This window comes from Octopus sinensis, linkage group LG7 (genome assembly GCF_006345805.1).
Source record: "Octopus sinensis linkage group LG7, ASM634580v1, whole genome shotgun sequence".
Lineage (NCBI taxonomy): Eukaryota > Metazoa > Mollusca > Cephalopoda > Octopoda > Octopodidae > Octopus > Octopus sinensis.
The window spans coordinates 17,389,510-17,415,727 of NC_043003.1; the positions used below are offsets into that span (position 1 = coordinate 17,389,510).

At 32.3% G+C, this 26,218-nt stretch overlaps 1 protein-coding gene across 1 annotated transcript in view; it reads left to right on the forward strand.

Annotated features, from left to right (window-relative positions):
* The window catches only part of LOC115213975 (twitchin), a 280,495-nt gene that overhangs the window by 215,387 nt on the left and 38,890 nt on the right, over positions 1–26,218 (forward strand). Inside the window, exons 75-85 of the mRNA XM_036504380.1 lie at positions 290–462; positions 1,386–1,670; positions 2,639–2,804; positions 4,228–4,385; positions 4,493–4,558; positions 6,089–6,182; positions 7,176–7,379; positions 8,404–8,545; positions 9,639–9,838; positions 10,643–10,795; positions 12,320–12,365. Coding sequence (XP_036360273.1) covers positions 290–462; positions 1,386–1,670; positions 2,639–2,804; positions 4,228–4,385; positions 4,493–4,558; positions 6,089–6,182; positions 7,176–7,379; positions 8,404–8,545; positions 9,639–9,838; positions 10,643–10,795; positions 12,320–12,365 — 1,687 coding nt within the window. The remainder of the gene's footprint in view (positions 1–289; positions 463–1,385; positions 1,671–2,638; positions 2,805–4,227; positions 4,386–4,492; positions 4,559–6,088; positions 6,183–7,175; positions 7,380–8,403; positions 8,546–9,638; positions 9,839–10,642; positions 10,796–12,319; positions 12,366–26,218) is intronic.

Consider the following 26,218-nt stretch of genomic DNA (forward strand, 5'->3'; position numbering starts at 1 on the left):
ATCACTTGACAACTGATGTTGGTGCGTTTATATCCCCGTAACCTAGCAGTTCAGCAAAAGACACCAATAGAATAAGTACTAGGCTTACAAAGAATAAGTCCTGGGGGTCGATATGCTCGACTAAAGGCAGTTCTCCAGCATGGCCACAGTCAAGTGACTGAAACAAAACAAAAAAAAAAGAATGAAAGAATAATTAAATTTATATTTCTGTTGTTGAAACAAACAGCAAAAACCAAGAAACAAAACTGAAAGTGTAGCTAAAACTACAAAATTTACTTTAAATTCACAGGTTTAAAGGTGTTCGAGAGATTTACGATGGTCCAAAATATACTATTGAGAATGATGGTGAAAAATACACCCTCACAATTAAGGATATTTTTGGAGAAGACGCTGACGAGTATTCTATCCGAGCAACAAACAAAGGAGGCAGCCGAAATTCAAGAGCTGATCTGGAGATTAAATGTATGTTGAAAGATTTATGTAATATTGTTTAAAATTGATAATTCTTTGATGTAATTCAATATATTGTTTGCTCCTTCTCGAGCCACACCTAGGTCATAAGGGCTGGTTTCCCAGTTTCCTTGGTGTATAGGTTCTCCACCGGGAATGAGAACCTAGGTTCAAAATTTACCCGAGACACCTGATGAAGGCTGGAGGGTATATCAGCCAAAATGTTGTGTTAACAACAAACAAGATGAGGACAAATATCCATCGAATGTAAATAATGTAAATAATGTATATAAAATCTCTATAAGAGATAAAAGAAATAAATCCACAGAGAAGTAATGTTTGTTGCCTCTTCAACAAGGCTATTCTGTACAAACCAATGTTACTACCATTTTTAACCAAAAGAGGAAGCCATGCCTAAGCTTGTTATCGATGCAATGTACTTTTTGTTATTTAATTCAAATCATTATTATGATGAAGGAAGGCAAGCTGGAAGAATTGTTTGCCTGTTGGGCCAAATGCTTAGTGGCATTTTTGCTGGCTCATTATGCTCAGAATCTGAATTCTGAGTCTGAGTTCGACTTTGCCTCTCTTTTTTCAGGGTTGCTGAAATAAATACCAATGAAATATTGAGGGTTGCTACAGTTAACTTACCCCCTCCCCTAAAATTACTTGCCCTTTGTCAAAATTTGAAACTATTATTATGATAAAGAAATCATTAATTTAAACATTAGTTTAAATTAATGATTTCTTTTGTTTAAATTAATGATTTCTTTTGCTCAAATTTTGACAAAAGGCAAGTAATTTTAGGAGAGGTGGGGTAAGTCAATTGTATCAACCCTCAATATTTTCGTAATATTTTCATAATAATATCAACCCTCAAAGCTTTTTCATTCTAGTTTTCTCTTTATAATATTTTTCCATATTTTCCATTTTAGCTTCTCCCAAGATACAAGTACCACCTCGTTTCCGTGATATCTCAACCTTTGAAAAGGGTGAATCTGTAGTACTTAAAATACCTTTCACTGGCAACCCTAAACCAACAGTGAAGTGGATCCGTGATGGTGAAGAACTTCGTGGTTCTCATTACCATGTAGAAATTACCGACAGACATGCTATCCTTACAATCAAAGATGCAAACAAGGACGATGATGGACCCTATAGGCTTAGCTTAGAGAATGATCTTGGTGCTGACAGTGCAATTATAAAGATTCAAATTAACGGTAAGAACCTTTGTTTCAACTTTGGAGGAGAGAGAGAGGTGAGGAGAAAGAGAAATGTAAACATGAGTGGCGTGAACAATTTCTCTCTGCTTATACACATAGAGAATTATGTTCACACACATAACCACACACACACACACATACACACACATACAAAAAGAGAAAGAGAGAAACATTAAAATGTCTGGTGTCAAATAAGTAAGTGTTGAATCATTGATGTCAAATAAGTGGCACCAAAACCTTTTGCACCCCTTGAAAACAGCTGGAATAGTGGAATGTTGAGGTGTTATTAATAGCCACAAGTTACAAAAATTATCCTAATAAAAAATTTGTATAATAATAATAATAATCATAATCATAATAATATTAATAATAACAATAATATCATAGTAGGCACTTTAGGTATGATAAAAAAATATTCAGACAAATACATAACAAAAACACCAGGACTTACAAACACATATAACATACAGAAAATTTCACTACTGGGCACTGCACACATCCTACGCAGAACACTCTCAATACAGTAACCATCAGAGCATCACAACAAATCACAGCACATACCCAAGGCACACAGAGCTGTGCTCGGTAGTGAAGTGAAAGCACACTATAAAAATAAAACTACTAAATAATAATAAATAATACTAAATAATAATAATAAAATTGTGATAACAATATTAAAATTTTTTATTTATTTATTTTTAAAATGGATAGGAATATCAAATTAACCTCACACCCAATTTCCTTAAGAAAAAAAGAAAAAAAATCCTTATTAATGGCTTGGTGAAAGAATGCAGTCTCTTCAGGTGTCAATCTGAATTAGATTGCAAAGCACTTGATAATAAGTTCCCCAAGTGGTAATAATAAAATATTAATTTTAAAAATCCTGTATTCTTTGTTTTTAATTGCTAAAATTATTTTTAGTGATATTATGTGAAGGTGTCATTTAAAAATTTTTCTTGTTTTAGATCGCCCTGATCCACCAAGATTCCCTGTTGTTGAAAATATTCGAGATGATTCTGTTGTATTGTCATGGAAACCACCATTGAATGATGGAGGTAGCTTTATAACAGATTATATCATTGAGAAGCGAGAACCACCACATCAAAACTGGGTCAAATGTGCATCTACAAGGTAATTTGTGCTAAAATTAATTTTTATCCTAATATTTTACATAAGTGTAAAATAGGCCTTACACTTATATATAAGGGAAACTCTAACTGTGACATAAATTGTTTGCAAGGAGATTACTAAATGAAGTAGATTAATAAGTAATTTTGAAATGAAAGTACATCATGGACTCTTTTAATTAGGAAATTACCTCTTCTCTAGGTAATGGTCATTAACATTATTCCATTATTTTACTTAACTTTTTAACCTAATGTTTGATCTAATATTTAAGAGAGTCTAGGCTGCTGTTGCTTAAAGTTGAATGATGAATCTGCATACATATGCAATGCAGAAGGTTGTTAAAGACTATCTCTCCTCTACTGGGGAAGACTGCTGACTTGAGCCAATACAATGTGCCACCAGCGTCATCACAGGTACTACTATTTGATTACAGTGCCACAACAGATGCCATAAGGTCTCTTGCCTGACGTTCTAACAGTTCCTGCTCTGACTACAATTATTGTTTTTGAAATTTATTGTAGTTACTCAGCTCAGTATAAATGTTTGATAATAGGCTCATTTGGTTCTTAGGGCTAACTAAGAAAATTTCAGTAAAAGCACTGAAATAAAATTATTGTATTTATTTGTGTTTAAGTCATATTACTTTATATCTGATTTTAATTGGAAAATCTGCATCCTTATGAAAGGAAAAAAATGTGTATCAAGATTTAACACTAAATTAAGGGCATCACTTAGACATGAATGAGACACATACACAAATGCAACTTATGCATGAGTAAATATGGTATTTCATAATTATTAGCATTTTCTAAACTGACCTTATATATGAATGATACCGTCAATCTTTATTAAATTTCCAACTTTGGTGGAAAGGGTGAAAAGCATCATTAAAACCTATGTCAAACAGTTTTAAATATTAATACATGCAAAAAAAGCCGTAGGAGTGGCTGTGTGGTAAGTAGCTTGCTTATCAATCACATGGTTCTGGGTTCAGTCCCACTGCATGGTATCTTGGGCAAGTGTCTTCTACTATAGCCTTGGGCTGACCAAAGCCTTGTGGGTGGATTTAGTAGACGGAAACTGAAAGAAGCCCGTCGTAAATATGCATATATATATATGTGTGTGTATATGTTTGTGTGTCTGTGTTTGTCCCTCTAACATCATTTGACAACCGATGCTGGTGTGTTTACATCCCCGTAACTTAGCAGTTTGGCAAAAGAGACTGACAGAATAAGTACTAGGCTTACAAAGAATAAGTCCTGGGGTTGATTTCCTCGACTAAAGGTGGTGCTCCAGCATGGCCACAGTCACATGACTGAAACATGTAAAAGAGTAAAGAGAGTAATTGATCTTAAATTTATTTATTGATTTAAAAATTAACATGTTATAAATCAGAGTTATACATAGTAAACTTTATTCATAACAGAATGTGCTTCCACAACATTACGGGGTTGTCAAATGAAAAAGAATATGAATTCAGAGTCATTGCCGAAAACTTCTACGGACGCAGTGATCCTTGTGAAGAAACAGAAGCCATTCGTACTGAAGTTCCAGACGATGTTAAGAAGAAGAAGCAGCGTGAAGGTATTAAGGAACGAATTTATTAATTTAAGAATGGAAAAAAAAATGTTCTTGATCGAATTCTATAAACACTCTTATTCTGATGCTTAATTTTACTTTTACTTTTCCAGACGAATTTGGTCGTAAGATCCGATCCAGCTACACAGGACCAAAGATCAATGATTATGATAAATTCTGTAAGTATTTAAAAATTTATTCCCTAATATATCAATTTCATTATCCTTAACATTGACCAATTTCTTGCAAAGGAATATTTCATAAGTTACCTTAACCTGTTTATTATTTGCTAACGTTGGCAGAAACATTAGCACGTCGGGCGAAATGCGTAGCCGTATTTCGTCTGTCGTTACGTTCCGAGTTCAAATTCCGCCGAGGTTGACTTTGCCTTTCATCCTTTCAGGGTCGATAAATAAAGTACTAGTTACACACTGGGGTCGATGTAATCGACTTAATCCTTTTGTCTGTCCTTGCTTGTCCCCTCTATGTTTAGCCCCTTGTGGGCAATAAAGAAATATATTATTTGCAATTATGTTATGGATCAAATTTATTCAGTAAAGATTTGAATTTGGACTAAATGTATGAAGAGGAAGAGGTGCAAATAACTTTTGCAGATCCCTGCCCCTACCTTACCGGTGAGATCAAAGTGGCTGATGCCCAGAGCTTGAACATCTGCAAGTCAATCCTTCTAGTAAAAAAGCAAAATAAAACATAACTGAAGAGGAAACCAGTAGTTTGTTCCAATGCTTGCAATAGAGTAAACACTACTAAAAGCAACTATATATTGCAGAAAAATTTGTTAGCAGCTATCCATGAGACTTGAACTCACATCCGTGTGACTACTGGTCATAGTACTTTACCATTAAGCTAAACTGTCCACAAAGAAATTCTTCTGCAATTTTTGAACTCATAAATAAAGCTTTTATAGATGCTATATGTGAAATATAAGCATGTTCTATCCCATTTATGCTATTCAGCATTATTATTATGTCTTTGAGAGTAAAATATTTCCATATCTGTATATTTCAATACATCTCAATGCTTCTAAAAAAGCAAACTTCGTTTGTCTACATACATCGTACTACTAAAAGCATTAAAGGGAATCAGGTGATGATCTTAAACTGGTTGGTGTGATAGACCTATCACCCAGACACTGCACAGTATCTTGTTTTGCTCCTCGTATACTTAGTCTACCAGAAACGTTAGCACACCGGGTGAAATGCTGAGCGGTATTTCGTCTGCCATTATGTTCTGAGTTCAAATTCCGCTGAGGTCGACTTTGCCTTTCATCCTTTCGGGGTCGATAAATTAAGTACTAGTTACGCACTGGGGTCGATGTAATCGACTTAATCCCTTTGTCTGTCCTTGTTTGTCCCCTCCTCTATGTTTAGCCCCTTATGGGCAATAAAGAAATAAAAAAATTAATACTGTAATAAAAAGTGTATATTTTGCTACTGCAGAGTAAAATATACAAAATACTTTGTTTTAGACAAAATGATAAATATTTCTTTTTAAGTTAGCATTTACGCAACGACCAGCAATAAATTTTTTACAATATAAAATATGTAATGCACAGCTATCACTTCTGTGACTAAAAGTCTTCGTCTTGTATTGATTTTTAATGGAATTAACTTTGACTTTTGTAAACTTTTATCACTATTATAACATATAATAAATTAATGATGTTTTTCTTATTTGAAATTATATAGACGAAGATATTTGGAAGAAATATGTTCCACAACCTGTTGAGATCAAATCAGGAAGTGTATATGATTATTATGATATTCTTGAAGAATTAGGAAGGTAAGTGTTTTGTTTAGACACAGTAAAGTTTCGAAATTATTTTTAATTTGTAAAGACTTACTTCCTATGAAGTGTAGACCATTGACAACTTGTCTCCACTATTCATAACCCAGGGCTGTCTTTTAAGGTCTCCCTCTCCTGGGTCTTGTTGTTTTTTAACTGTCAACAACACTGCTGTTATTTTACTTTTTCTCGAGGTTTGGATGTTGGTCCCACACAAACCTATTTTCACCTCTGGGATGAGGTGGTCCATATCAAACTGGCCTCTATCCTTTAACATGTCCAGCTCAGGTGGACTTACCAAGAGCTAGTGCTCTGCTGGCATAGCTCCCAGGATTATTGAGGTACACAAGCCAATATGCTACACAAAGACTTGACCTTGTGGTGGAATTTGTAGAGAATTAACACTTAATTTAGAGGGATATTACATTGTAGTATGTTTTATATTAATTACAAAATCCTATATTATTGATGAGGGAGGCACATGGCCTAGTGGTTAGAGCAGCGGACACGTGGTTGAGGGATCACAGGTTCGAATCTCAGACCAAGCGATGTGTGTGTTTATGAGTGAAACACCTAAGCTTCACATGGCTCTGACAGAAGGTAATGGTGAGCTTCTGCTGACTCTTTCGCCACAACTTTCTCTCACTCTTTCCTCTTGCAGCTCACCTGTGACAGATTGGCGTCGTGTCCAGGTGGGGAACCTATACGCCAAGGAAACTGGGAAACCAGCCCTTACAAACCAGGCATGGCTCGAGATGGAACAAACAATATTGTTGATAGAGCATCCTATAATTAATTACTCTCCTATAATTCTTTATTTCATATGTAGTAATGAATAACTGAAGCATATTTCTTAAAGTTCAAAACCTCAATGTGAAGAATTTCTATTTATGTGATATGTACTGAATGTACTATAGTCCAAGAATATAATTTGGAAAATCTGAGGAATACATGTAGTAAATAACACTTTGTTTTTGTTATTTTTTCTAGTGGAGCATTTGGTGTTGTTCATCGTTGCATTGAGAAGTCAACTGGTCGAGTTTTTGTTGCTAAGTTCATCAACACACCTTATCCTCTGGATAAGGTAACTGTTAGAAATGAAATTAATGTGATGAATCACTTACATCATCCCCAGCTCATGAATTTACATGATGCTTTTGATGATAAATATGAAATGGTGCTAATATTTGAGTTGTAAGTATAAGCTGTTTATCAATTTATTTACAATATATTACAATTATACCTCCTCAGGTGTGTGATTTGTCTTTGTCTTAATGAACATGTGAGTTTTGACTGCCTTTTATTCTTAAGGCTGGATACCTTTTTACCTATAAGTATGCATCCCTTTTCTACATAAATGTCAGCCAACTATTTGGAAATAATTATAGAAACTCCGGGACAAGGCAGCGAGCTGGCAGAAACGTTAGCATGCCGGGCGAAATGCTTAGCAGAATTTCGTCTGCCGCTATGTTCTGAGTTCAAATTCCGCAGAGGTCGACTTTGCCTTTCATCCTTTCGGGGTTGATTAAATAAGTACCAGTTACGCACTGGGGTCGATATAATCGACTTAATCTGTTTGTCTGTCCTTGTTTGTCCCCTCTGTGTGTAGCCCCTTGTGGGCAGTAAAGAAATAAGAAACGCCTGGAGATACTGGATATTCAAGTCTGTATATCGAATGAGTGCACACAAACATACACAAATGTATGTATGTATATGTGTATGTATGTATATATGTATGTATGTATGTATGTATGTATGTACGTATGTACGTATGTATGTATGTATGCATGTATGTATGTATGTATGTGTGTATGTACATACACACACGTATATATGTATGTACACACACACAAATATATGCATGTTTGTGTGTATTCACACACACACACACATATATATACATGTGTGTGTGTGTATGCATGTATTGTGTGTAATTAATATAGTAATTAATTGTTTGTGTGTAATTTCAATGGTTCTGTTGCCATAATTTAAAATAACCATAATTAAAAAGTGATCAATATAGAAAATACTATACTATTTGTGATGAATGAAGTATTTTGTTAATTTTCATAATCTGTTATTAATACCAATTCTCTCAATGGTGAATTGCTTTAACCAAGCAAAAATGTTAAATAAAGAAGAAAAATTATACCTGTGTTTACAAAGATTGGATTATATTTTACTTGAATTCAAACAATAATTTCAATTTTTTTTATAGTCTTTCTGGAGGAGAGCTTTTCGATAGAATTGCAGCTGAAGATTATAAGATGTCTGAAGCAGAAGTCATCAATTATATGCGACAAGTCTGCGAAGGTCTTAAACATATGCATGAAAACAGCATTGTTCACTTAGATATTAAGGTAAATGGAGAAAATAAACAATAACAAAAAATAAAATAAAGCTTGTATATACTGAAAATATATATAAATTTTTTTCATTTTCCAGTATCAAATATTTAGATCATAATTCAAAAATTATTTATTAGAAATGCTTTTCTAGATGAAACGCTTTTCAGATATCTCAAAAGTTTATCTCACATTTCTTTGAGGAATTTTTTTCCGTTTAAATGCTGTATGATTATAATAATTTCCTATGTAACATATGCTAATGAAAAATTTTAGACTCAGCAAGCCAAATGAGACCATAACCTTGTGGCCTTTGCCAGGGGTGTAACCAGCCCACTTATGCGTACCTTCCCTTCATTGGACACTGCTTGCGAAGACCTGTTGAGGCAAGTGAAATCGAAATCAAATTTGATGACTGGCATCCATGCTATTGGAGTACTAAATGCGCCATCCGAGCATGATTGTTGCCAGAGCGGCTAACTGGCATCCGTGCTGGTGGCACATAAAAAGCACCATTCGAGCATGATTGTTACCAGTGTTGCCTTTCTGGCACATGTGCCAGTGTGCAGGTGGCATGTAAAAAAAAAACACCATTTGGGCGTGGCCGTTGCCAGAACCGTCTGACCGGCCTTCATGCTGGTGGCCCGTAAAAGCATCCACTACAGTCTCGGAGTGGTTGGCATTAGGAAGGGCATCCAGCTGTAGAAACTCTGCCAGATCAGACTGGAACCTGGTGCAGCCAGCTGGTTCACCAGCCCTTAGTCATTCGTCCAACCCATGCTAGCATGGAAAGTGGATGTTGAATGATGATGATGATGATGAATTTTATCCAATGTAGGAGAGAACAAATGTGGACATTGAGATGGCACATGATTTGTTGTGGGTTTATTTTAAAAGGTGGATTATAATGTCTACTAGACAAATGGCAAGTAACATGTGAACTGAAACTATAAACACCAATATTCCTACAAGCAGACACGCTTGAATGAATGTATTCATCACAAAGAAATCCCCCTTCATATTTAGGACTTTTTTTCTTTGAATGCTTTGTGATTGTGGTTTTCTAATACTTTTAAAAATAAAATACCATCTTTATTCTACATTACAGCCAGAAAACATTATGTGTGAAACAAAGAAAAGCACACAAGTTAAAATCATAGATTTTGGTCTGGCAACAAAATTGAATCCCGATGAGATCGTTAAAGTTACAACAGCCACTGCAGAGTTTGCCGCTCCAGAAATTGTTGACAGAGAAGCTGTCGGCTTCTACACAGACATGTGGGCAGTTGGAGTACTTGCCTATGTTTTGTAAGTAAATTTTGTAAGAATATTATAATAGAAGTTTATAATTTATGAAACCTATAATAACACTTTTGATACATGTTAAAAAAGGAAAATCATTTTCGGTTTCAAAGCTAAAATCTAACATTTCAAGTCAAATAATGATTGTATAGTTCCTTAACTATACAATGCATTTTAAAAATGTTTATATATATTTTTGAAGTTACTGTAAACCCTCGAGTATAGTCCGCCCTTGAGTGTAATACGCAGAGGATTTTTAGGGGACTGTACCTCTGAAAAACCTAAACGTTGTGTATAATGCGCACCCCTTCTCTAACCTGAGTCAAGGGGCTCTATATAACGTCCTTGGTTTGTAAAACTATACAGTAACGTCCTTTATTATTATTGTACATATAACATAATGCAAACGTGTAGCTTTTTTGTGCATTTTGTTTGCAGAAAATAAAGAAATAACAGTAATAACGTATAATAAATGTTGCTTACTGCAAGTTATGGATGATTCTTTTATGACTTCATTGCTTTCTGGCTTAGCTTAAGGCATTTTCACACCCGACATCACAAAATGCATCTGAATAAACATTGCCAGACAGCAAATAGAGACTCGGACATTGCTTGGAAAATATTTTTCATTTTTAACCTCGTATATAGTACGCACTAGGGATTTTGACCTTTAAATTTTTGGAAAAAAATGCGGATTATACTCGAGGATTTATGGTATATAAACAGAAATTAAAATTATAAAAGTTTCACTTTGATTTGTGATATACATTTTAGTCTAATAAATATATATATTTTTTTATTTATGAACAGGCTGAGTGGATTATCACCATTTGCTGGGGAGGATGACTTGGAAACTTTACAGAATGTCAAAAGGTGTGATTGGGACTTTGATGAAGAAGCATTTAGCAATGTTTCTGCAGAGGCAAAAGACTTTATCAAAAGACTTTTGCTCAGAAACCCAGCGTAAGTATTCTCTTTCTTTTAAAATTCTGTTATTTTACTCATTCCTATCCTTGTTTATATGCATGGACTAGGTAATAGTTAATTACCTAACATGCCAGATAAAAGATTTAATCCAGAAGGTGTCATATTGAAAAGGCTGTTGCTGTAATTGTATCATCATAAAAATATTATCTAAATGATAATTGAGTGTCAAGGAAGAATGAGTCTACAGATAAAAACAAAAACTGATATAAATCACAAAAGGTTACAAAATAATCTACAGAACATTATGGAAATCTTTAAAAAAGGTAACTTGCATAGTTCTTTGTTTATTCTTGCTCTGTCAACAGCTAATCAAACCAAAATATCCCTCAGTGTTCTTTCACTATTACCTTCCATATTTATCTTATTTTCAACAGCCTTTTGGAATCCAATATAAACCTGATTGACTAAGAATTTTGAAAAATCTTAGAAATATTCTCGTATCTCAACCATTATATGCTGATTAAGCTGTTTTAGGAACTTATAGAAAGTGTTTCTTGATTTGCACATTGGGCATTTGTGCATTCAATCTATTTGATGATATGTAACTTGACTTGGCAATTATTGTTACATACCTAGTTTCTTTCTATGGCAAGATTTTAAATGCTATGTCTCAAACCTATTTAAGATCATTGATAGAACTCAGATAATATAATTAGAAGCTTGGGTACAAAAGAATATATAACTTGGGCAACTGTTTTCTATTATAGCTCCAGGCTGGCCGAAGCCTGTCATATATATATATATATATCATGATGATGATATATATCATCATCATTTAACGTCCGTTTTCCATGCTGGCATGGGTTGGACGGTTTGACTGAAAACTAATAAGCTGGGGAGCTGCACCAGGTTTCAGTCTGATTTGGCATGGTTTCTATAGCTGGATGCCCTTCCTAACACTAACTACTCCAAGAGTGTAGTGGGTGCATATCTATATATATTTATATATATGTATGTGTGTGTGTGTATGTATATGTGCATGTGTGTGTGTGTGTCTGTATTTGTTCCCTATGACTGCTTGACAACCAATGCTGGTCTGCTTATGTCCCCATAACTTAGCTGTTCAGCAAAAGAACCCGATAGACTAAGTACCATGCTTTAAAAAGAAAAAATGCTGGGTTTGATTCATTCAACTAAAAATCGCTCAAGTATAATGACTGAAACAAGTTAAAAGTGAAAGACACTCTTAAAAAAACTACAAAGCTATAAGATAATATATATATTTAACAGTGTTAAGCCATGTTCATTGTTATGTGTTAATTGACATGTTTAGTGTTAAGTGTTAGGTGTTAAGTGTTAATTATTAAGACATGTGCATTGTTAAGTGTTAAGTGTTAATTGTTAAGTGTTAGGTGTTAAGTGTTAATCATTAAGACATGTTAAGTGTTAGGTGTTAGGTTTTAGGTGTTAATTGTTAAGACATGTTCATTATTCAGTGTTAAGACATGTTCATTGTTCAGTGTTAAGACATGTTCATTGGTTTCCTTTGTTTCTTTTCAGGAAAAGGTTAACTGTTCATGAAGCAATTGATCATGCTTGGCTGAAGGTAGGTGACACATTCAGTATTTGGAAAGGCAATATAACACATCGAAATATGTTTTTAGATACGACTCTTATTATACTTATATATATTTATGTGAATTAATTATTATATGATAGTGATATTTTTCAGTGGGATCAAGTTTTATTTTGAATTTTAGAAAAATTCGAAATGGATGTGAAGAAATAAAAAGAAATAAAATAATCATTCAATACATTTGAACCATTAAGCATATTTAACTTTCATGACAGTTCCATAAACAGCGTGAAATAATAGCAGTAGGATATAATATCCTATTCAAATATCATAATGCATACTAACTATTTTATTTCGTATATATTTAGTATGGATGCTTTCATTATGTACTTGGCATGTTCATTGTTTAATAATGAAAAAATAAATTATCATGTCATGTCTCATAATTAGACAATTAAATTTGGCCTCAGGTAGTGAAGGTCTCTGAGCTAAAAATCTCAAATTATTTTCTTAAAAAAATTTACATTATTATAAATGATTAATAATTGTAAATTAGGATCAAGAACTCTAGGGTAGCAGTTGGGTCTAAAAAGAAATGTCCATGACATTTTAATTCCCATTTGAAGTCACCCTACTTCAGCTTTGTTATTAATACCTTGGAAAATAAATTAATGTATTACTCCCTATCCCTAGTGTTAACCCTTTCATTACCAACCCAGCTGAAACGGGCTCTGGCTTTGAGTACAAATGTCTTGTTTTCATAAGTTTTGAATTAAAATCTTCCACCAAGCCTTAGTCACAAATTATGTTCCTAAGACTAGCTGAATGATAACTAAGTCATTTTACTAAATTGTTTGTTATATTTAAAGTAATTGAAAGAAACACAGAGCATCTCAAAATAAATACAGTAACGAAGGGGTTAAACTTCATAAACCACATGCCTATATACAAATAATTATGTTTTTATATTTGTTAATACAAGCTATGCTGATGATCTAAATACTATTTCTTTTGAAATGTTGGGTGAATATAAGTGTAGCTGTATAAATAAAGTTAGAGAATGAAAGAAGGTTCACATAGATAACTGCAATGCAAACTGAGAGCATAAATGTTTAAATCAAAAGCTGAAAAAGTTGGCAGTTCATGTTATGTCAATAATAGTGTTCTGTGTACATGTAGCTAAAATATAACTCTCAATAGCTGAGTCCATCTGCCTTATAGTGTACTGCATAATCAGCAGCTACACTATAAAATTAACAATCATTTGTCAAGGTCAGTTTGTTCCCTACTTAGCACTGATCAGAGAGAGTGATAATCATGCTATTTATACTACTACTACAAAAAAAAGTGTCAAATTACTAAAATTGTAATTCTATGTTATAAGTAGCAGGTATAGTTGTGTATGTTTGTTTTGACTAATATACATATATTGATGAAAACAGCCTTCCACATTAGGTGAGGTTTATGATATTTGATGATACTATAATATCTCTGTATATACTACTGTGAAGGCGCATGGCTCAGTGGTTAGAGCATCGAGCTTATGATCGTGAAGTTGTGAGTTTGAATCCCAGACTGGGCTGTGTGTTGTGTTCTTGAGCAAGACACTTTATTTCATGTTGCTCCAGTTCACTCAGCTGTAGAAATGAGTTGCAGTGTCACAGGTGCCAAGCTCTATCGGTCTTTGGCCTTTCCCTTGGATAACATTGGTGGCATGGAGTGGAGAAGGTGGTATGTATGGGTGACTTTTGGTCTTCCATAAACAACTTTGCCCGGGCTTGTGCCTGGGAGGGTAACTTTCTAGGTGCAATCCCATGGTCAGTCATGACAAAAGGGGGTCTCAATATACTACTAAGGAGTCTAATTTGGTTAACCAGGCCAATACCTAAGCTCTTATAGATCAACATTCTACCAAAGAATAAATTTATTTTTTATCTATTTAATGTCTCAGGAACTAAAACTGGACAACAGTGTAATCAATCACAGAGATCTATGAAAATACAACTCTGATACAGATATATATATTAAAAAAAACTGACTAAATTAAAATAACACACTAATAAATTGAGCCTGGATAGACTTAGCAGAAGAGTTTTATTAAAGCAATTCCGTTTTATATTAATTTGTTTCAACATATTATATAAATATCTAACCATTGATGAGGGTATATAATGAAAAATAAATATTTGGTTAATATAGGAACTAATGAGGAACTATTCAAAATTTTAATGAGAAATTCACTACCTGAAAGCCAAAATACTTCATAAAAACATTTTCATTGTCATCCACATGCAACTAATGTTATTAGCTTGTTTCATTCACTCAAAAATGTTCATCAGTTATTCAGTGTGTTGCATGCTGATGACAGACCAAAACATACATAAAATCAATGGAGGACATATGAACATCAGAGTTAACATAATATGATACACAATTTAAGAGTTTGACTTTTCTTTATAAATAGGAAATGTAATTTTTATACAATGGACTTGTATTTTATTAACTTTATTTATTTCATTTAGATGAAAATATATGACTGTTTTAAACATTACTGGTATGTTTCTGTTTCATATATAAAGTGATTAATGGATTTATATAATGTATTGATGTACAAGCATAAGAGGAGGATATAAAGAGAAGATAGTTGGTAATATAGAAGTAGTTAATATTTCCTTGTATATATAAAATTGATAGAGAAACTGTTCTAAAATGTATACATTATATATCTAATATGCAATATAGTATATATATATTTCTTTTAATTTAGAGCCTTCGTTTTATCCATTAAAAGAATTACTTAATTTTATTTCCTAAATTTCTTAGAAGTGACAATTTGTAATCTAAAAAAAATTGCGAATTTTTCTTGTTATTATCAGAAACAATGACAAAAATATATGACAGTGAAGGCAATTTCAAACCTCACTGGGTATTCTAAGAAATGAATCTTATTCTGCAGATTCTCATATAAAATATATATATTGTAGATTCTAAGATAGATAGCTTATCCAGTATATGGTATTTCTATTTTGTTGTATTTCCCTTTTCCCCCAAAATTTTATTATTTATAACTGGGGGTTAATCAAGAATCCTAGAAAAACAATAAGATTCCCAAAGATAAACAACTCAGAATTTACTAGGGTTTCATCCATGACTGGGGCCTTTCTGTTTCAATTTCCTCATTAATTGTTGTATGGTTAAGATAGGTGTTGTTAATATTGGATTTTAAATATTATATCTTAGTTGTAGAAAAGCTACATCTCTGGGAAAGAATTTGGCTCTTTAATGCAAGTTCTGGACAGCAAGTTAGCTGTTGAAAATATGCATCTTTGAATAAAAAAAAAGAAAATTGGCTCCTTAGTGCAGGGTGTAGAAAAAACACATTGGGTATGCCAGAAGGGAATGAAGAAAGTTCATCACATGGGTTAAGGTGGAGGTGATATAATGAAAAAATAGAAAGACCCCTTGCACTTGTAAAAAGAAATGGGGAACAGGAATTTAATTTTATGCGTTAGGTGTTGATGAATAACACATACTTAAAGGTGGTGAAATTTTCTTGAATGAATTCTAAATGTGTGGCAAATGTATGGGATGCGTTGTCTCATGTGTGTGAGTGTGTGGGAGGCAGAGAAGGAAGCATTGTCATGTTTGAGCAGTATTAAATACTAGCAGTTGGTCAGGGATCAAATATTGGTCTAAAGGAAGAAAACGAATTTTTGTGGTAGTCTTTGCAATGTAGAATATCCTTGATAGATTTTTCAGGATTTATTAAGTCAAAATTGAGTTTGGATATTTGAATCAATAGTGTTAAATGCTTGTTTACGATATATCACAAATGTATTTTAGTGTTTTTAAATGGTTCTAAGGTGTCAAGTCCCTGCAATTGAATATTTTCATGATTTCTTTTCATGGTGAGTATGCATGCTTGAATAATTGCTGATAACTGAGAAAGTAAGGTGATTGATAGTGGAAACATATGATCTTAATGACATATATTTCCACCAGAGTAGTTAAAAGTCTTTGCTGTAGATGTCCAAGTTCAATATACAGGTGAAAAGGGAAGGGAATAGGATCCACACATATACAAACTTTGCAAACTTAGTGGAAAAGTTCAAGTAGAAATTAGCTTTTGAATAGAAAGTATTTACTGAAATACTCTTAAAGAATAGGCAAAGATAAGATTTTTTAAAAAAATGTTCTATATATATTCTAAAAGAGATTGTGTTGGGTGATTCTTGATAAAGTAAAGTCATGTGATATACTTAAATACACAACACTGTATATATAGTACAATTCTTTTCTATGAATAGAATTGTGGTACTAAATATTCTGAAACGCTTTCAGAATTTTCCACTATTAGTTTAGGAAAATAATTATTTTGAACTTAATCAGATTATTTATATTCTTTATGGCATTTGACACACCAAAATTGACTTTGAATTTGTAAGTGTTTATCAAAAACGTTAGATGATGTATTGATAGTGTATTTAACAATAAAATCACCTACATTAATTATGCTGATATGATCTTAAGGTTCTCCTTTGATTGTATTATAGAAATTATTCTATATATCTATATATATATAAATATTGTTAAAAAATAAAAATGTATTAAAGAATTTAAAATTTTAATAATGAGGCAGAGAATTAAATTTTCCAATATTTTTCTATGCATATTCTTTTAAATAATTTGAAACAAATTAGCTTAGAATTTACATGTTACAATAAGGAATATTTAGCATAATTGACAAAATAACAGATGAGCAGCCTTATGAATTTAATAAACTCTTTGTTTTAGAAAACAGAAGGAAAAGTAAAATGACAACCAATAAAAATTTTAGGAAGCTCATACAAGTAAATATAGGAAAATAAATAAAATTATTTGCAGTTAGTTAATAATATACTCGATAAAAGTACATTAATTTTTTTTTTTCAAAGATGAATGTATTAACAGTCATAGTCTTCATTTGTAGTCTGTAAATAATGCAAACCTTACTCCTAAATTTTTTCAAGGAAGAAATGGGCTTAAATCATGTAACTATTTTGTTACAGTTGACATATAGAGTGACCACTACAACTATAATTAATTATTCAATTATTGGTTTCCCATTATATCTTATTTAGTTATCATACATTTCAAAACTATCTACTAATCTAATAATTTTTACATATTAGAATTATGAACTTATTATGATGACCAATTTATTATAAATCTGAGTTATATATATATATATATATATATATATATATGCAAGTATGTATGTATCGTTTGGCAAAAACTTGAAGCCCTAGTCCATTGAATATTCACAATATATATATTTACATATACATATATATATATATATATATATACACACACATATATACTTACATATAATATTCACTGTTTTATTCAAATCTTAGTGGGTTAACTAAACATGTAAATAATTATCCATAAAATAATTCTAATTTCAAATGATTAAATAATATTGAGAGATATCCTTCATGGCTCACTCTTTAAAGATTACTTTATTAAATTAGTGAATTAGAGTAGATATATTTCCTGCAGGCAAGTTCTTGATGTAGGTTTGAGTGATATATGTTAATCTTATTTCACTTATATCCCTGTTACTCTCGAGGAAAGACATAACATAATTTCATTTATCTTCTGCTGTAAATCTTTCTACGAATAAGGCACATTTTCCATATCAGCTGAGCTTAGAGGATGTCAGAAATCGATGTACGTTTTTATATTTGGATTTACCCTTTAACAGTTACATAAATATGAATAATAGTATACTATGAAGTGGAACTGAATTAAACTAATCACTAAATTTAAAGTTTATAGAACATCCTTTTACAAGAGTTTAAGGATGTTTTAATTGTCATTTTAAATTTATGGAAAAATTATCTAAAAGTTGGATTTAATAATTTTGGAAAAAGAATCACAAAAAGTCAATGACATGAAAATAGAAAATTACTATTTTTAAATCTCACAAAAAGAGATATTTAGCTACAGTATTTTGGAGTAAAGATTGTTTGTCGACATAACATGGCAGTCTTGGTTTAGGACATGAAAATACTTGCAATCTCTTTTATTAGACAGTCGTTTCCAGTGAACAATAAACAGCAAAATAAATCTTGATAAGAAAAAATAAAGCAATAGATACTCTTTCAGAATATTATTAAAACACAGGAAAGAAACTGGCAGCAAAAGAAAGAATTCAAGCTAAATGTAATATTAATGAAAGAAAAACTAATACACACCACATAGTACAACTGGTATTTATGCAGTCTACAATGTAATTTTAGCAAAAAGGCAAAGTTTATAAAACCATCTGAAAGAACCAAAGTAGTTGGATTGTCTTTTCCTTTTTCTTCATCTCTTTTTCTTCTTACTGTTATAATTTCATCATCACCAATGTATTAATATCAAATTATTTAAGAAGGCATAAATTGAGTCTACAGAATCTACAAAATAACACAGCATATCTAAGTCTTTTTCTGTTTCCTTCTGATCTCATTACTGTACAATTTCAGATGTACCTAAATAACGAAACTTGTCTACAACCTTCAACAATGTGTATGGCTTTTTATGATCCCGTATATTGGATTCAACTCTTGCCATGCTTGAAATTCCATTTCTTCTGTGCACACATAAATAAAGTAGTCAAATAAAGTAGTCAAATGAACTAATTAACTGGGAATCATATTTATATATTCATGTTAATGAAGCAATTTTTAGGTACCCCTGAGAAAGGCCTATTGCCACTTATCTCTGCCAATGACATCTCATATATAAAATACAATAATTTGAGATCTGAACTCACCATATTTTCCCATAGCTTCTTTGTCATCTTTTTACAAGCATTTTCCACTGTCGTAACATGACATTATCTCCTTCTGCGTTTATCAATTATTGCCATCACGTATCTATACCATTGCTGTCATCTCTCTTGCATATATCAGCCATCGCTCTCTCAGCCCATTTGCATCTGGCTTATCTTGTTCATGCAAGTAAAATCAGCTTATTCAGTTGATCGTTGAAGAGCTTTGAAGGAAATAAAATTACTACGTTTCATTTCTGAAACATAAAACAGTAACACTTTTGAGAAATGAAGGAATGAAGTAGGTATAGCTGTGTGGTTAAGAAGTTTGCTTTGGAATCACATAATTTCAGGTTCAATCTCACGATGCAAATTCTAGGTCAAGTGTCTTCTACTATAACCCTGGGCTAACCAATGCTTTGTGACTGAATTTGGATTAATTTGTTGAAGGTGTTCAAACTATTTTAATAGGATTCAATCAAAGAAGCAAGAAAATATTCATCAGTTCTCAGTCATTTTCCACTCAAAATATAAAATTTTCATTCAGTTTCCAGCCTATTGACATAAACACACTTCACGTTATGTTTTTTATAACTGAATTAAATTCAGCTGATGCAAGTTCTTGTGCTTACTTTAGTTTTAAGACACCTGGGCAGACCATTATGCAGTCATTCAGTCTCTCATTTCAACCCATGCTTCCTCACCATTTTTCTGCTTTTATCACCATATTTCTTTCTGTGATTCCGTCTTTCTGTCTTTGATCTTTCTGGCTTATTACCAGATAAATTTAGTGCCTTTTGCAAAATTACATCACCAATGATGAGAAAATTACAATTCAAAAGCTGAAAGTTCAATACCTTGTTTAGTATAAAAACTTAAATGTGATTAAGCTTAACTTTTCCAAACACTTTATCAAAGTAACTTTTTTAAAAATATTTACTGAGAAAAAAAGAGGTGGTGTCCATGATCTTTGAGGCTCTCCCAGATTGGTTATAAGATTACAGCTGATTTTTAGCTTGAATTAATATCTGTAAAAAAATGTAGTTAAGAAGAGAATTCCAGCTGAAACCAGTAGGGGGTGAGGAAGGATTGCACTGCGAGAAACTCTTAGGTGAAACACAGTAGAAATTATAAATAAGAACATGCGGTTATCTCAGATGGGCTTGATTAGGGATAGCATACAGTTTCCTAGTTCAGTGGATCAGTAACCATTTTGGTAATGATCACAGAGGCAGAGAGAGGGATGTAAGTTGTCAATCACCTGAATGATATTTTTGTAGTGGAGCCATGCCATCTAATATGTTTGTGTAGGAAGAGCAACATCCCAAATATGTAAGCAATACTATATAATTCCCACTTCAGTTATAGATCTTAATTTAGATTAATTCTGAAGCTTGAGCAAGGGTCTAGTGTTTTTGTCAATATGTGAGATTGCCATATGATCCTTAGCAAAGATTCTGAAGCTTAGCAATTGCAGTGGCTTTGACAGCTTTAGTTCTGTGTTGAAAGGGGGAAGTACAAGTGCAACACTGTTTCTTTACTATGTTAGTAATTGTATCTTGATACTGTTGAAGTTTACTAGGTTATTTTGTCCCAACTGGAGGATGTTTTTAGGGCCAAAATTATTTTAAGGAGTAAGTATGAAGACATCTTGCTAGGGTGAGTGAAGTTGAGCACTTTATGATGCATGAGAGGAATTAGGAAATGAAAATGTGAGAACATTTTTTTGTGTGTTTCTGTGTGCAAGAGGGAATTCAGAACAAAATGAGGAAGGTTGCTTCTTACAGGCTTTCCCAGCAACTACTCATCATCAGAAATGTAAATAACTAGTCTGCTGTTTGTATGGCTTGGCGGATAGGAGAGTTTGGAAACATTATCAGGAATAGGAGGTTTGGAAACATTATCAGGAATAGGAGGGTTTGGAAAATTTATCAGGGATTCCTTTGACAATCACCACAGGGTTGCAATTTAGGGGGCAAGAGAGCTTGCATGCTGTGCAAAGCATAGATGCATATTTTCCTTTTCTTTGGGAATGTGAGTGTTAAATGTCTCAGTCGGGGTATATTTACGAGTATAGTATCAATCACCTGATTAGCAGTCCCAGAAGAATTAGGGGAGAGCACATTTTTTTAGTTATGGATAGACAGCATAGAATTTGAGGAGTTCTATTCAGTTAGAAGGAGAGATGAACTTAGAGGAATAGGTAAAAGTGACTTTTAGCCAAAATAAATGAATTTAGGTTTCGTGAGTGGGATGAGTGTTACAGAGAATAGATTCTACACAAGCAAAGAACCCACTTTTTTGAAAAATGCTTGAAATAGATAAAGCAAACTTGGCAGCATAAATGGATTAGAGGCAGAGGATGAGACTATATTTCAAACAAGAATTGTAATTTACATATAGGAGTTAGAAAGTTATGAGGGATTAAACTGTGGTCCATGATATAATCTATTGTTATTTTTAAACTTTAAAATAATTCTAAGTTTAAATGATTGTTTGATAGAGAAGATGAAGATGGTAACTAGTTTCAGGAATTATCACTAAAAATCCAGACGCAGTTAAATAGGCTGTGTGAGTGCCTCAAAATGTTGTTGAAAGTCACAAAGTGAGATAACAAGATACAGGGTTAATACCAGATAGTAGGGCATTACTGAATTATTACGAGGATTTTGGGCCCTTGTACTTCCTGAACTCCAACAGTAGGACTTGAGAACTTTTTCTAACAATCAGTGGCATTACCCTGTAGGAAATGTAACTGGAAGCCATGATGAGTTATTATCCTTAAATACATACAAGAACAAACTTCAGTTAAGGCATTTAGGAGCCAAGTATCAGTGTCAAATTAAATAGTATGTTAGGCGCTATCCATGAAAAAAAAAACACAATTTATCTTGAATAAATAAATCTTATATATACATAAGCTTGTTGGAAATCTAATTAACTACACAAAGTAATTATAGTGTCTAATTCAAGTGACATAGATCAATTATTTTTAGTTTTTTTTTATTAGTGAGCTCAATCATATTGTCAATGCATTAAGATCACAGCTAAATGAATGCTAAATAAACATTTTATTGAAAATAAAAGGAAAATAGAAAAATATAGAATTAGACTAAATAAATCAGACATTTATAACATTAAAAGTCTCCATATATTTTAGTTTATATATAATTAGTGCTTAATATCAGTTTTTAAGTTTGTGAGAAGAATTAAAAACTAATTGTTTTTAAGATGGTTTAAAATGTTGGTTTTGCAAAGATAGATGAAATGGTTTTGCTATAGAAACATATTTTACTGTTTGGAATCCCACTGATTTATGAATAGCAGTTGAATACCTAAGCAACTGAGAATTATATTCTCTGCAAAAGGAAAACAAAATTACAGTCTACTCAACACTAATTTGCTTATAAACAGTAGACTTGAAACCCATTGTAGAGTGCAACCCTTGCATTATCAGCTTCAATACTACATACAAGTTGTAGTGCACCTGAGCTCTGCAGACAATAAGCTCATTATTATTTTTTTTTTCAACTGTACATAAAAGTTACATTCTCAAATGAAATAACATTTCTTAATGTTATGATAGAGCCTATGTTATGTCTGAGATATTAAAACTTGGGGAACTCTGAAAAATATTGAAATATAAATATTTACAACTTTCATGATCAGTTGAAGCATTTGACAGTATCTAATCATTTGTATTAATTCCCTTCCTTTTTAAACAGAAGTATATTTTAAAACATTAGTTAATGGACTAATATATGGTTATGGGGAAGTACCTCAGGGAAAATTTTGTATACAAAGTATAAATGTAATAAGGATTAACATAGATAATATAGTGAGATGAAAACTTTGATTAACTGAGAATATTCCTGCAGTCAATATACAAAAAAGTTGAAGATGGCAAGCTGGCAGAAACGTTAGCATGCCAGGTGAAATGCTTAGTGGTATTTTGTCTGTCTTTACGTTCTGGGTTCAAATTCCACCGAGGTCAACTTTGTCTTTCATCCTTTTGGGTTCGATAAATTAAGTACCAGTTGCATACTGGTGTTGAGCTAATGGACTGGTCCCCTCCCCCAAAATTTTGGGCCTTGTGCCTAGAGTAGAAAAGAATATGCAAAAACTTCCCCTAGTAGTGTTTAAAAAATCTAAAAATCAACAAACAAGGGAGTTAACTTCAATAAAACCAACTAACTAATATTTAAAAAAATATAGACAATGCAGGTGTGAATGCATTTTGTTTTTTATAAACCTAAAAGGTGAAAGAAAAGAAGCCTATTAAGTCTCAGTGAAGCAGATACATCTAATTACCCACCCCACTTCTGTATGTGTGTGTTTGTGTGATAAGTAGTAATGCATAAATTTTATAATTTTATAAAGTTCATAATTTAATTATGAGCTTTGTGTGAAATTTATGCTTTTCACTTTAAATTCTAAATATGCTGGTCTCAGCAATTATTCAGTCCAATTTTGTATATACATGCAAATTTGTTCAACCAAGGAATTACTGCATTGTAATAATATATAGCGATTTTAATGCTGGATTGTGAGTTGAGCACTAAATTACCATGGATATATTTTTTGATATTTATACATCAATTATATATATATATAGATATTGTGATGAGTGTTAGTTTTGTCAACAGCATAGAATATGGAGATCTAATAAAACTGAAACATGTCCATTGTTTTCACCAGTTGACTTTAAAGATATGATCCACTTCCATAGTCATCTTCTATATTTTCTACAAATTTCACTTATTTAATTTTGTTGGAGTTATTTCTCTTGTTTGTTGTTTTTAGACTTAAAACACTCATAGAGGGAGATTTTGTCTACTGACTGCATTAATTAATCTCAAGTGACTGAAATTTTTCATCCTACTATATTTCTATAACTGATATATTCGTTTAGTAAGATAGTTTTTTCTATATATTTTTATACGTTGATTAATGAAATTATTTGCAGACAAGGAGACTAGTTTAATTAATTTTTAGGTTTAAGATATTGTAACATTACTTAAGATTAAATGAAAAATCTAGAATTTCATTGGTCAACTATAATTGAATAGTAACTTTATTTAGGATATTTGTCTGTCAGCCTTCTGTAACTGAGCTCTGTATGAACCACTATAGCATGCAATGTAAAAAAATTATCTTCTAAAGTAGAAACAAATATAGATATATTCAGATATTCTCATAAATAGAATAAAAATTACAGCCTTATAATTTTAAATGAACAGGAGTTAAATTTTATTTTTAGTATATATCAAAATAATGTTATCAAAAGAGTTCATATTGACATTATTTTTATGAAAGGGGGAATAAGGTTTAAGTGTATGGGACATATTGTATTTGATTTTGAGGACCCAGCAACAATGTATAGGCCAGAACATTGATACTGGCATGCTATTGTTCGTTTTTCACTTTTTCCAGGTTTTCGAGGAGGAAGTCCAAAATACTGACCGAGGGAAGGTATAGACTTCATGCTAAGTTTTTACCCCTACTGCCTCTTCTGATCATTTCCTTAAAAACTGTGTTCAGAAGTTTTACAAACCATTGGTTTTTGATATACTGTTTTTGCTGATCTTAATTGTATATCTTTAAAAAAAAAATTCTATACTTGAAAATGTCTACACACTAAAACCCTGATCTAATTTTCTCAAGGAGCATCTTTCTCAGTGTTTTATGTATATCCCTAATGCTAATGAGCTGCTAGAGAAATACAGGATATACGTAATAATCTACTGAACTATTTCTATTTTACTTAATATTCATTTGATTCTTTTTGCAGTTTTGCAGTATTGAATCAAAATGTGACGAGAAATTAATTGTACTAACAGTATTAATTCTTTTCTAATTTAGATTGTGAATTGATAAAGGGCAAGATAAACAAAACAAATATGTGGAACGATATATATTTATTATATGATATCGTTCTTTAAATAATATAACTAGGAACACTTACATAGGTATTAAACAAATAGTTTATATCTATAATTTTAAAATATAACGAAAATCTATGGAAACTGAAATAATAGTCATATCACTTAAATGTTTCTGTCAAAAATAAATACGAAATTTATTAAATGAAAAAGCCGAAATTCTTCCAACAAACGATATAAAACAATATGTTTTATGACTTATTAGTTATATACACTGCTTCTCTTAACTTAACAAACTTTTATCATTACTAATTAGAATAAAATAGCAAAGTATTTTTGGATTACATATACATGTACATGCTTCTGTTATAGTAAGTTTATATATAATGCATTCTTACATGATCATCACTTTGTATACATCAATCCATGCTAGCATGGTTTTGGATGGATCACACAGTATTTTTCCCCTTGGTGCATTCTCTCATCATCTAGTTACATGCTGCAACAGAGAAAACGGGGTCATCTCTGAAGTCATGAATGCAGTTATTTTTGGAATGTTTTTGATGGCTGGATGTCCTTCATATCATCAATCACTTTACGGTGTGGACTAGGTGCATTATATCTTGCCACCAGAATTAGTGAGGTTGTCTGAAGTGAATCAAAAGAATCCTCTCTAGATTGTTCATTCCTTTCATTTTTTTTTTGTTTTTGTTTATTTGATACAATTTTTTTTAGCTGGATTCACATCCTCTCAGCTTCACACTTCACAGTGTGGCTGGTGTATCATATCACACAGCCAGTAGGAGACATGTTGTCTGTGGTGGAATTTAAAGAGTATGCTATGCACTTCCATCATTTGCTCCTTTTTATTTTGGCAGAATTTCTTACAGATATATGCCCTTTCTATCACCAACCACCTGACGGTGAAGACTGGGAGAATTTTATCACGCTACTGGCATTAGAGCCAGTATCTGTGCCAGGATCCCCACTTGACTTTTAGTTATTCAAAGTTACTACTAGGTGGGTGTGTTTGGAGTACCTAACCTTGTAGGGAGGACATGTTCACAACAGCCATGTATTTCTTTAAGCAGTGAGAGATGTAACCATCAAGGGACTGATCGTGGCAGTTGACCTCTGGGGTAAATACTGCTTTTGTTATGTATGTAGGTAGTAAATAACATACAAAGACTATCTGAGAA